General features: G+C 30.2%; 1 protein-coding gene across 4 annotated transcripts in view; it reads right to left on the bottom strand.

Annotated features, from left to right (window-relative positions):
• Nucleotides 1-14586, bottom strand: part of LOC134714887 (sodium channel protein 1 brain-like) — a 93459-nt gene that overhangs the window by 38577 nt on the left and 40296 nt on the right. For all 4 annotated transcript variants that reach the window (XM_063576569.1, XM_063576570.1, XM_063576567.1 and 1 more), the window contains 4 exons: nucleotides 7646-7669; nucleotides 5489-5923; nucleotides 3571-3585; nucleotides 1113-1127 (listed from right to left, as the gene is read on the bottom strand). In XM_063576569.1, coding sequence (XP_063432639.1) covers nucleotides 1113-1127; nucleotides 3571-3585; nucleotides 5489-5923; nucleotides 7646-7669 — 489 coding nt within the window. The remainder of the gene's footprint in view (nucleotides 1-1112; nucleotides 1128-3570; nucleotides 3586-5488; nucleotides 5924-7645; nucleotides 7670-14586) is intronic.

The raw sequence follows: 14586 nt of genomic DNA, 5'->3' as shown, positions 1-14586 counted from the left end.
TTAAGAAATAAAACTTTTTTTTCAATTTCCAAACAATTATAATACATATTAATGTTGATAATATGGACATTGGAGCTCTGGTTTAGCTGAGAAGTTTGTACATTTATACAGATACAGAGGATAGAAAAAAACAGGAAACAAGCAAATCATATAATTTTAGCCTAAAGAATCAATGCAAATAAGTGTATCAGGTCCTTCATTAGTGAGTGTTTTGTAACCGAAAGTACTTATAGATAGGATAAGATTTTTTGATACCTTGATGAAGAAAAACAAAAAAGTAATAAATAAATCTATGAATTAGCATCATTCAGAAGTCACAATACACTGGTTTTTCTGATATCAGTATTTATAGTTTTTTTTAAATTTTGTCTGACAAACTGTCGTTTTTGACTCAAACTAACTCCCATCCAATCACAACTGAAAAAAGCCCCCAATAAGAGTCCTATTTCTAAGATCTTGCAGTTCCTTAGGCTTTACCCCAAAAGATAAGTATTTTTTATCCTTAACTGTCTATGTAGGTACAATATCTTTTTGGGTAAAGCCTTGTCTCAAAATTAATTTTATAACTGTGCACAATGGCAATGTTAGGAGGAGAAAATCAACTTTAACAAGTTTATGATATCAGTAAGTGACATCACATCACAACTGTACTGTCCAGAGTATAGCATCCTTTTTTATTTATGAATTTAACTAACATATTTTGAAAGATTTGAAGAATTTTTATAAACTTTGAAGATTTAAGAACTGAGTAATGACTGTTCATCATACCCTGTTCCATTGCTCCTTTAAAAATATCAATATAAAAAAGACTCCTTTAAAAATATCAATATAAAAAAGACTATAAGTTATAATATTACTCTAAATCAGAAGACAAAAATAACTTTAACTTATATAGTTTTATGCTGTCAACTGTTGTACATTTTGAGGTTAATTCTAGATTCAAATTCTTAGGATTCAAACTTACAGGTTTCCTTTGTTATAAGAACAGTGTGAACATTCTTTTCTGGTAAACAACAGTGCAATGGGGATTAGTACATATCATTTGATTTAACCCTCGACAGATAAAAATGTTAATTCTGGTGATACTGCAGATCTACCATAAAAATACTCACAACAGTGATTCGGCGCTATAAATAGGTATAAAATTTATGAAGAACAAACAACTTACGCAATATTTAATCTCGATTAAGTGTCTGATTATGTTTCAGTAGGAGCATGTATTATTATTCACAGTGTTATTAAATTTCTACATATTGTGGTACAAATAAATTATGCAAGGACAAAATGTCAGAGTTCCAACTTTTTCTATAAATAAAAAATAGCACGTCATTAAATCACTATAGTAAAATATATGTTTGCCTCCACTTATAGTGGTAATGCAAAATCTAGGAAAAAATTAAAGGCAATTTAAGGAAGTTTCTATGTTGATTCAACTATGCTAATTAGAACACCTATAGGTACCTGAAGTGCACATGTTATCCCCACATGATAAATTTAGTGAAACAATACATTAACAACTATTTTGAAAGACCTTGTTCAAACAAATTACACATCAAGCTTACTATACTTTGATCCAGAAATGATCGTGCCTGAAAAAGATTGATATTCAACGAGTTGATGACAGTTTTTGAATGCTGTAAACTAGTATATGCTTTCCAAAAAAGCTTGGCTGACCTACGCCATTTGTCCTTTTTCTAAACCAAATAATTCAGAAATATTTACTGATTAAGTTCTAGTAAAGTTTAGGAAAGAAATTCAATGAACTACTACACAAAAATAATTTTCTATGGTTTGGTTAACTTTTTTTCAATTTTATTCTGGTAGTTTAATTTTGAAAGTAGTATGGTAATTGGATTCTGGAATTAATCAATTATTTTCATGGGAATGTGTCAGATCAAAGAAACATTTGTAAATATAAGAATTTAAGTTATTGACCAAGACTAAGCCAAATCTATATATACTAGTCATATTCCTGGAAACAAAGAAAGTATGAATACAGTTTTAAATTCTGTCAGTGCTTTTATTGTCTGAAGCTATTCGTATGTCTTTTAGACAAATTATTAGTACATTATTAAATTGTCCAATGCCCATACTTTAAAAAGATACAAAACACCCTAAAAGGAGGAAAATAGATTATTGTAAAACATTTCAACCATGAAAGATACCACATATTATTTTAAAAATGAAATCCTTCTTACAGTATATTTTATCTGAAAAAAGTAATATTCATATATTATCTTTAAATTTCTACCTTTTCACTATAGACATGTAGATAATTAAAAAATTTTGCCCGTCTGTTTATAAGTAAATAGTCAAACATGAAGTATATAAGTACCTTCTAACAAGTAACAGTTTAAATTTACTTTGATGGTCAATATTTATCTATGACAGCTTGTAAGATCACTTGGTACTTGTAATTCACATTTAATACACAAGTGGTGATAACGAACTATTATAAGGGCAAGAGGGAGGTGAAAACATATTCATACAATGTTGACAGAACTGAATAGTAGTTGAAATCTTAGGATTTTAAAACATGTAGTAAACACATTCAAAGTAGTTACTACATCTGCAAAACATTCAAATGTTACCCTCATTTAAGGTTAGAATTTAACAAACAAAATATTTTTTAAAGGGAGATAATAAGTAAATCCACAATTTGATATTGAAGAAACCGTAGAGATCATAAAAAATATAAGACAGGTTACAAAATTTATATGAACAGAAAACACCTGAAACTAAAGCTTTGGACAATAAAGACTCAAATCCAATCCGAGTCTAAAAAAAAGAGGAAAAGTAGTGCAAGGGAGACATGCAATTCAACGATGAAACGAAACAGAAAGACCTCTCAAGGTCAACATTCAGGGATTACTCGTTAATACCTAATGTACCAATAAACCTTGTTTATAAATAAAATGTTCAAACAAAGATAATTATGCCTCTCCTGTGAACTACTTCAATAGAATAATGCAAATGTTGAAATAGAAAGTTTAAAGTCAACTGATCCTCATTGCCTGACTGCATGAGTGGGTGGTTTCAAATACGGTAGTCTCCATTCCATTTTCCTAACCAATGCAGATAACATATATCATTGGAACTACTCAAGGAACAGCAGCCCAAATGAATTTCTCAATAACTTAATCATTACAATAGTTACAGCCTTACAGCAATAATAGTCTTTGAGAATAGGACAATTATACAACCTGGTTAGAGTAAATAAGACAGATGTCAAACATAGATAAGGGATGTGCTATAAAATGTACAGTTACAGGGTGCTCAGCTTCAGATGTAACATACAGGGTTGTGCTATGCTGTGGATTCAATTAATATACATGTGCAACAAAAATTGAACTTTCTATCGACTTGAATGCAAAATCAGGTAAAACCAAGAAATTAAATATATTCAAGAACATGTAAGATTTCACTAATCCACCAAAAGTTGTCCCCATGAAAATAAATGAATCCACAGTTATATGTACATTTACAGAGTGCTTAGCTACATGAACAGTTGTAACATACATGACATTTCAGCAAGAAATGTAACATTTACACACTATTTCAGTAACTTACATGTGTCATTCCACCCTGTGTAGTATAAAGTAAAAATGTTTAATGCATTTCATGATATCACTTACAACAGCACATTTCTTATACAGTTGACATAGCCAGTACATGTATGTCATAATGTATTTTAGTATTTTCAGAACTTGGTTTTAATGGTAGGTCTTTGGTTGTTGGTTAATTAATTCACATTTCTTATAAACTTGGGACAATCTATTGTTATATTTTAAATGTAAATTTTCATACTCCAAACATCTTTTGGTAATTTTGTCAGTAGGTTGCTGTCTCTTAGATGTTTACCCAACATGAAAAGTGATTAGCTGTATTTTTTATTATAGTAAGGTTCTTTTTATATAGCACTAGATTATTTGCGTATAAAAAAAATAGGTAAAAACTGAGAAGTCTGTTCATTTTAAGATAAAACAATGGATGCTTTTATTTGGCCATATTATCTTAAAATAAGATTTAACACACAACTATTTTCTAATATCTCATAAACCCCTTTCCTCCATAATGACGCCTTTTGACGCCTGTGTAGTGCCTCTGTTGAAATGTATTGCCTACAAAAATCTATATCCGACTTAAAAACAATTGTGTTGAATATAATAAGGATGTTCATGAGAATATCTGACAAGAATTTACATTGATGAAATATTTGTTTTCGCAATACATTAATACTTTAAATCTGATGATTTTTTTATTGAAAAAATCCTATGCGAATCAAGTATGTTAAAAAAAAAATCCATGGAGGAAAGGGTTAACAGACATCCAGACTTGACCTTCTTGTTCCTTATATAGTCATATGATTTTGTGGGTCTACTCCACAGCAGGATAATCATTCTCTAACAACGAATAAACATTTGGTAAAATGTAGATTTAAGTTACATAAATGGCCTGATACAAAATTTAATTATGCTGTTTTTATTGCATTAAATGCATGACAAAATGTTCGTCTATCGTCCAAATTTATCAAAATGTGACAACTACAGATTTTATCGAAAACAAATTAGCTCTTATTCAATCCAAACTTAATCTGTTTTGGATCAGTAACTATGTTGGAATTATTTAATACAAGGATCATATTATTAAATAAATCCTTCGTGTTTTATTGTATAGTAATAAAAATCCCTAATTAGACTTTAATTTGCTGGTAACAATAACAAGTCACACATAAAAATCAATGGATAACCCAAGATATCTTGTTAAACATTTCCAGATTATTGCCATATTTCCGCCATTTATGTATTACCAATTTGAGGGATCATGAGATAAAATCAAATGAACAATTTCGTGTCTTAATTTTTAAAGAAATATTTGGGTATAAAGAGACTGCAATTTATATAAAAATGGGCTAAAATGCAAAATATTTGATTTTATACCAATATTCTTGTAAAATTCAGGATGCCATGTTTAAATACCCTAAATACTTACATGGTCACATGATGGTTGAATAATTAGGCACATACAGTACCAAGTACGGTGACCTCTGACCCAATTACAGGACACCTCTGAGACAACAGATTATGAAAAATCTTGATCAAAGATTCTATTCTGAATAGAAGCTAACATATTTACCAGTATATCAAATTATTTCTATTTGAATGTATTTAAGTATATATATACTGTAGATTCATTTGTTTTTGTGGGAACCAATTTTCATGAATTTTGGAAATCATACATTTTCCTGGATATTTGATGTTGTGGTTCTGCCAAAATCTGCATACATTCTTAAAGAAAATTTGTGATTCGTTGAAATCAAAATTTGTCCTTCCAGGGTTACCATGAAAATTGACGAAAATTGGCAGCCAACAAATAATAATGAATCCACAGTATGTGCACTTGCCCATTATAAGACTTTATTTTTTGGCATGCTGTTAGGTTACAATCTTTGTGTTAAATAAAACATCTGAATTTTAGTATAGCTTACATTTAATTCTTTTAATTTAGTCTTCTTTTCATAGACTGGTTCTTGGCTAAGAGATCCTGTTCCAGAGTCTGCTTTCCGAGGATTAGAGTCGCTATCCCAGCTATCATTGTCCCCTTCATCTCTAGGTGTATCTTTTCCATTAGATTGAGAGCTACCTTTACTTCCCACAGAATAACCACTGTCTTTACTGGGCATTTTAACCATTGGATTTCTACCTTTCCCATATTTGATAAGAGGTTCACCATTGGTTGTATCAGACTTTTTGTCATTTTTGTCATTTTTAGAACCAGAATCTTTTTGGGTTTTATCTAGTATCCCTGTTTTGTTTTTTCGATGTCCTGGATTCCATTTTTGAGCAGCTTTTGTAGCACTTGTTAATTCCTTTAGCTTTTGTTTTTCTCTTTCTTTCTGTTTCTTTTCATTATCTGCTTTTTCCTATAATAAATAATAAACAGTATTATAAAAATCCCCCATGTCTCATCTAGGACTGCTTCTATTAGTTTATAAGTGTTATGTTGACTGCAAAAAACTATGATTACTAGAAAAATTTAAGTTTTGCTCAGGGTGTTGTCTCTTGTTATATCTAAATTTGGCAAATGCAATGAAGGTTTGTGTGGTAAAATGAGGACTCAGGACAACAGAAATGAACAATATCAAACTTTTGAATCTCAATCATGTATGAAATATAGCTTCTGTAAAAGTTTTCATAACTTCCAGGATTGTATAATAAAGGGTTATTGATTTTATTAAAACTATAACCCAAACTGGTTCTAAATGGTAACTTAAAAGTCAAGTTAAACAATTAAACAGTTAAATATAGATGAAAAAAAATCAAAAAATGTTTTCATACAAAAGTTGATCATGATCTTTAAGAATTTTCTTTCTCTTAAATTAAAGATTAAATGACAAACCCTAAGTTGAGAAGCAAATAGAAGAAAAATTGTAACGATTGATGTTATTTATAACGTTTAGTGATCATGAATCAAACAATACATTTACTCAATAATCGTTTCAAACAAATATTATTTCAAGGGATTACACCTAAAAAGAAAACTTTGTTAATCTGACACATTACGAGGACATGAAAGTGACCATGGATAGATATTCTGTTTTTATAAATTACATAGTTTGTAATCCATTTATTCAATAGAAAGAATTATGTTATGCAAAAGATTCATTCATTGGTATTAAATATTTGAAACAACATATGTAACAATATCTGGTCTATAATAATCCCGTCTCATGTGAACTTTTATACGTGGATTCTGTAACATTTATACCATCAAACTGAGAATCAATATGAAAAAAAAAGCAACATTAATTTCCTCGACTCATTAATGTTTAAAATCTATATGAAGTTTAATTTTGATATTTAAATGGTTGGAGACGACAGTTAATTAAGACATTTCGCTCAAAATTGATTAACAATTATGTTTTTCACAACACGGGAACACAGATACATAATTATTTAATTTCCTTCTTGGTAATGCAATTCCATTCACATATATAGCATCTTTTTATTCCTGTAATTACACCAGATATAATCAACATACAAAACAATAATTACTTAATTAGCCTAAAAATATTATCAATGGGTTATTTCTGTCCCAATGAATCTTGGAAAAGAGTTTTTAGTTTCACATACTAACAATTGACCAATATATCCAACCATCAAAATAATCATCACACTCGATTATAGCATAAAATAATTGTATAATCACACAATATTACAGTATTATTAAATCATAAAAGCTGCTGTAAAATAATACACTCTAGGTCTAAAGAATACATGCAAAATATCTGAATACTAAATGTAGAGAAAGGCAATTTCAATATAATATTTGGGTAAAAAAATTCTTATAAATTATGGTCACAGAAAAGGGGAGATAATTTTCATGCCAAGTTATTTTCATTAAAAACGGGTTAGGTTAATTCTCAAGCTGGTTATGGAAAGCCCCTCAAGATAGGAAAATAAATACTATAACAGTCATATTATCATACAAAAATATACTGTTAAAGAATAGCTATATTCCTTCTTTTTTTTTTTGAGGAAAGGGTATTCCAGAACTTATGCTGCAATTGGGGCCATCACCAAGGAGACAACATAATATAGCTTTTTTAAAATTTCATTCATATATAGCTGTTAATTCATAATACCTTTTTCTCATCCTCATGCTTTTGCTGCATTCACAAAAATAAAATTTACAAATATATAAATTCATTGAAAACTTTATCTGTATATAATATTTCCTTATTTTACCACCAATGAATTAAGGAACATTTACCTTTTACCTTTGAGAAAGACACAATGTTTTTTTTCTTTAGTTTTTATTTCATTTTATCAAAAATATAATTGTTTTTAAGATGAAGCATTTTGATTTTATATTACTTGTAAAATAAAAGATTTTTTTTGGTTAATATTTTTATACATTTGTATATCATACATATAGAGAAGATGTAGTATGAGTGCTAATGAGACAACTCTCCATCCTAGTTACAATAGATTATTGAAATTATGACTTTCAAAAATTTTAGGCATATATCTCCATTGTACTTTATATACACAGGTTATTTATTACATTATGCCTCAATGTTAACTTGCACATATATGCACAGCAACATGTAAATAAAATTCTATAGTCTTTCAACAATTTTAGTTATTTTTTAAACTCTTCACATCAACATGTTATTAAATCAACAGAACATAAAAATAGTCAAATAACACCGAACTAGCTTTTGGAACTGAATCAATGTTGATGTTGTGGGGCAAATATTCTACAAAAATGTTTTAGATCGACCATTTTTACAGGACAAAATTGTAATATTAGATACAGTGAGAGGAATTATTGTGAACAACATGTTTCTTTTTCAGTAACATTTTCTGTAATGTTTTGGACAGAAAGACTTTTGTCAGAACATTTGATATTAAAACAGTAATGATCATAAACTAATACCAGAATGTGCTTGTCACAAGGGCAAAATTCGGGCTTCAATTTGTAAAATAAAATCTTTTTTATATGTGCAAAAAAATAGTGAATATAAACTAGAGGCTCTAAAGAGCCTGTGTCGCTCACCTTGGTCTATGTTAATATTAAACATTGTACACAAATGAATTCATGACAAAATTGTGTTTTGGTGATGGTGATGTGTTTGAAGATCTTACTTTACTAAACATTTTTGCTGCTTACAATTATCTCTATCTATAACAGTAGTTTCTGTGGAAAATGTTAGTGAAAATCTACAAATTTTGTGAAAATTGTTAAAAAATGACTATGAAGGGCAATAACTCCTCAGGGGGTCAATTGACTATTTTGGTCATGTAGACTCATTTTTAGTTCTTACTTTACTGTACATTATTGCTGTTTACAGTTTATCTCTATCTATAATAATATTCAAGATAATAACAAAAAAACAGCAAAATTTCCTCAAAATTACCAATTTAGGGGCAGCAACCTAACAACCGATGATCCAATTCATCTGAAAATTCCTGGGCAGATAGATCTTGACCTGATCAACAATTTCAACTCTGTCAGATTTGCTCTTAATGCTTTGTTTTTTGGGTTATAAGCCAAAAACTGCATTTTACTCCCATGTTCTATTTTTAGCCATGGCCGCCATCTTGGTTGGTTGGCCAAGTTACCGGACACAATTTTTATACTAGATACCGCAAAGATGATTGTGGCCAAGTTTCAATTAATTTGGCCCAGTAGTTTCAGAGGAGAAGATTTTTCTAAAAGATAACTAAGATTTACGTAAAATGGTTAAAAATTGACTATAAAGGGCAATAACTCCTACAGTGGTCAACTGACCATTTTGGTCATGTTAACTTATTTGTAGATCTTACTTTGCTGAACATTATTGCTGTTTACAGTTTTTCTCTATCTATAATAATATTCAAGATAATAACCAAAAACAGCAAAATTTCCTTAAAATTACTGATTCAGGGGCAGCAACCTAACAAGGGAATGTCAGATTCATCTGAAAATTTCAAGGCAGATAGATCTTAACCTGATAAACAATTTTACCCCATGTCAGATTTGCTCTAAATGCTTTGGTTTTTGAGTTATAAGCCAAAAACTGCATTTTACCCCTATGTTCTATTTTTAGCCATGGCAGCCATCTTGGTTGGTTGGCAAGGTCACCGGACACAATTTTCAAACTAGATACCTCAATGATGATTGTGGCCAAGTTTGGTTAAATTTGGCCCAGTAGTTTCAGAGGAGAAGATTTTTGTAAAAGTTAACGCCGGACGCAGGACGACGACGGACGACGACGACGGAGGACGACAGACGACGGACGCCAAGTGATGAGAAAAGCTCACTTGGCCCTTCGGGCCAGGTGAGCTAAAAATAAATGTGAAACAGTTCCAGCTTTAATAATAACAATAACAAAACTTTGCTGAAACCATCAAATCTGTATTTTGATAAACATCATAAAGACAGCATAATTATTAAAAAGCTAAAAACACTATTTTAAATTGAATGATCAATTCTTGTAAATAAAAGGCACTGCAATTGTAAATGAAATTAACCATGCCAAATGATTTGATGATGATAAGGAACACAATTATAATGATAAACCAACAATAAAGCGTTTGCTTGTTTAGCCGGTAACCCAACATATAAGCTGTCTGCAGTAGACTTACCAATGCTTGTTCTTCCTATAGGTTAGAAAACAAAATATTTGATCAATTTACACTTTATATGTAAACTCAAAGTGTAAGAAGTTGAGGCTTCATATATGTAACATGCAACTGATCAGTCAGTGTGTGCACAAACTAAAACTTCTTATTGAATCTTTTCTTTTACCAATTTTGAAATAAAGCAAACAAAACAAGAATGTGTCCAAAGTACACGGATGCCCCACTTGCACTATCATTTTCCATGTTCAATGGACCATGAAATTGGATAAAAAATATAATTAGGCATTAACATTAGAAAGATAATATCATAGGGAACATGTGTACAAAGTTTGAAGTTGATTGGACTTCAACTTCATCAAAAACTACCTTGACCAAAAACTTTAACCTGAAACATGCACTTTCATTTTCTATGTTCAGTGGACCGTGAAATTGGGGTCAAAAGTTTAATTTGGCTTTAAAATTAGAAAGATCATATCATAATGAACATGTGTACTAAGTTTCAAGTTGATTGGACTACAACTTCATCAAAAACTACCTTGACCAAAAACTTAAACCTGATGTGGGACAGACGGACGAACGGACGGACGAAGGAACAGACAAACAGACGAACGAACAGACAGACAGACAGACAAATGGACGCACAGACCAGAAAACATAATGCCTCTCTACTATCGTAGGTGGGGCATAAAAATATGACTTCAATTTTTCTGTTCCTTGTGTTCTATTTAGAGTTAGTTTACCCTCCCCCCCTCCCCCCCCCCATTTTCACTAAGCATTTCTATCATAACATCATAACTGTGGGAAATGAACTGTAATAGATCATATCAAATAATAAAATTATCTATAAAGAAGGATATATAAAGGAATGCAAGTGATAATTCCATTTTTTGAAAGAATTTCTTTTATTGATTTTATTTTTTAAGGGCTTTCAATCTTCAGTAATGAAGCAAATATTCATTATTTATTAATTTCAAAATGTTTGCTAATCAATATAAGTTACTAATCTCTTTGAATATATCGTCTGGATCTACGTAAGCGTTTCTATTTATCATTTATTTAGTAAGTACTTTGTATTCTTTCACATAACAATACAATGTATATACTAAATCTGTATAATGGGTGGAATGAGGTATTCTTATAAACTGAAAAAGTACAATGTGAAAAGGAAGGGCCACATCAATAAGGGGAATTTTCTGTACCACATATAAGACTTGTGTGTTACATAATCTCATATTTACATGAACATAAAAGTGAGAATGAAAATGTGGAATGTGTCAAAGCAATAACAACCCGACCATAGAGCAGACAACAGCCGAAGGCCACATGTACATGTATTTCAATTCCCAATTTCAACGATATACATAACATTGTGAAAGACTATCTGTTTTATAATGTCATATTTCATCTTTAATAAAAAATTTGAGAAACAATTGATCTTTGTGGGGTTTAAAGCAATCAACATTGTCTTGTTTTAACCAGATATAACATACATGACATGCTGCTATACTCAATTCATCATAGTCAAATGAACATTTAAAGAAAAGCAAAAAAATATCTCCCAATTTGATATTTTTATTTGATTGAGATTATATATAGAATCATTGATACCTCCCGTAAAGCTTGGTGACTGATATTATTATTGAATTTTATTACTTAAGAAAAAATAACAAATAAAATCCTTCACTATTTAATATACTTTGGAACTTTATATCAAATCTAATTTCACCTGAATAGCACAAACAGTAATTCTTATATAAATTAAATTTTTACTAATTTACAAAATTTTAAAAGATATTTGCACAGTGAATGCACACCCATAAATTCTTAAAAAATGTAGAAATAATCAATTATGGCAATCAAATACATGTATAGGTATATTAAGTTATAGGGTTTTGTAACTCATAAATGTTTCTCTGTCATATCAAAAAAGACTTTGATATATAGATCATTCACTTTCAAACTTTCTAGTGAGTAGTAACTGATCAAATCATACACAAACAAATATTTCCCAATACATTTCATCAAAGAAAACGCTCTTTAAAAATAAACTTTCATATGAATTTTACAAATATTTTAATGATAGCTACAGTATCCTATGGGCATATCTAATTAAATTTTTAAGAAACTACAAATTGAGAAGTTTTACACTGTACAGTAATGAACAAATCCCTTCTGGAATGTTTCAAATAAACTTTTAGTCGGAGATGAAGAGTGGAGATGAAGAGTGAACGTAAAAGTTAAATTGTTGCCATCAACAGGTGATGCCTGTGATGGCGATAACTCAAACTGGCTCTTTTGCCAGGTGAGCTAAAAAAACTAAAATAAATTATCAAAAAAATAAATAAAATGAAAGATTTTCTGTAAGCAAAGACTGATTGAACAAACAATAACAGTACAACATGACTGGTCTACATAACAACTTGTCTGAATAACAGTACAACATGCTACACTGATCTACATAACAACTTGTCTGAATAACAGTACAACATGCTACACTGATCTACATGACAACTTGTCTGAATAACAGTACAACATGCTACACTGATCTACATAACAACTTGTCTGAATAACAGTACAACATGCTACACTGATCTACACAACAACTTGTCTGAATAACAGTACAACATGCTACACTGATCTACATAACAACTTGTCTGAATAACAGTACAACATGCTACACTGGTTTACATAACAACTTGTCTGAATAACAGTACAACATGCTACACTGATCTACATAACAACTTGTCTGAATAACAGTACAACATGCCACACTGATCTACATAACAACTTGTCTGAATAATAGTACAACATGCCACACTGATCTACATAACAACTTGTCTGAATAACAGTACAACATGCCACACTGATCTACATAACAACTTGTCTGAATAACAGTACAACATGCTTCACTGATCTACATAACAACTTGTCTGAATAACAGTACAACATGCTACACTGATCTACATAACAACTTGTCTGAATAACAATACAACATGCTTCACTGATCTACATAACAACTTGTCTGAATAACAGTACAACATGCCACACTGATCTACATAACAACTTGTCTGAATAACAATACAACATGCTACACTGATCTACATAACAACTTGTCTGAATAACAGTACAACATGCTACACTGATCTACATAACAACTTGTCTGAATAACAGTACAACATGCTACACTGATCTACATAACAACTTGTCTGAATAACAGTACAACATGCTACACTGATCTATATAACAACTTGTCTGAATAACAGTACAACATGCTACACTGATCTACATAACAACTTGTCTGAATAACAGTACAACATGCCACACTGATCTACATAACAACTTGTCTGAATAACAGTACAACATGCTACATAACAACTTGTCTGAATAACAGTACAACATGCTTCACTGATCTACATAGCAACTAACCTTTTTCTTCTGATTGCCAAAAGCAGCAATAATTGGAAGAGAGTAATGTTATTGTGAATAGTATTTAAAAAGTAATACTAATAGTTCCCTACATTTATATAAAATAACAGTTGATTGACAAGTCATATTATTTCAGAAATTTGATACACAAGAGTCTGTCTATTGCATAACTTATGTCTGTAAGAGAAGTAAATGTACTATAATCTTCAGTGATTGGTGATTGATTTGTGCAGCATCAGCACAAAAGGCTTTATCTTGTCCAAGTACTTCAGTACTTTTAATATCTCAATTCCAAGTTAATCATATGGTCAGTATGTGTTGTACAAATATTAATAAGGACGAAAAAGGTTTAATAAAGAGAACTTTATGGATATATTAATCAAACTTATGTTTCATGGAATCAAAGCCCTATTTCAGACTTAATAAACACTTATAACTTTAACAGACACTCACAATTTATGGCGGATATAAGACAAACAATTTTAGATAATTTTTCAATTTTACCGATATTGAAAATTGTTTAGATGTATTGATGATCCTAATAAAAGCAAGATAAGCAGTGTGATCCTTTTTCATGTTGACAACTAAAAAGCAAACTCAGCAGAAACCTTGCAAAACAATAAAATGAGCATAGATCAATTAAACTTAAATTTATCCCGTTTTTCTTTCATTCAATATTCAATCACCACAATAAAAGGCAAAGAACATAAAATTTCAATCAATTTTTAGCATATTGTTTAGCTTGTGAAGGTATAAAGATCAATCAGAAACAAATCACATTTAATAATTGATGAAATCGAAGCATAAAGCGAATCAATTCAAGTGTATAGAGCTCACTTAACATAAGCATTAGTATTCAGTCTGCAGTAAAGATAGCAATTAGCATTTAGTCTGAAATTTATGTAAAACATTGGCTGTTGTGATTTCACTTATGCAATAAAATGTTGGCAATGTAGTGTAAACAATACTTCCAATTTTGTTGATAAGAAATATTTATAGTGAGAACATTTTAACAACTTATTCATGGACA

This window comes from Mytilus trossulus, chromosome 4 (assembly GCF_036588685.1).
Source record: "Mytilus trossulus isolate FHL-02 chromosome 4, PNRI_Mtr1.1.1.hap1, whole genome shotgun sequence".
Taxonomy (NCBI): domain Eukaryota; kingdom Metazoa; phylum Mollusca; class Bivalvia; order Mytilida; family Mytilidae; genus Mytilus; species Mytilus trossulus.
This window is presented reverse-complemented; position numbering and strand designations above follow the sequence as displayed.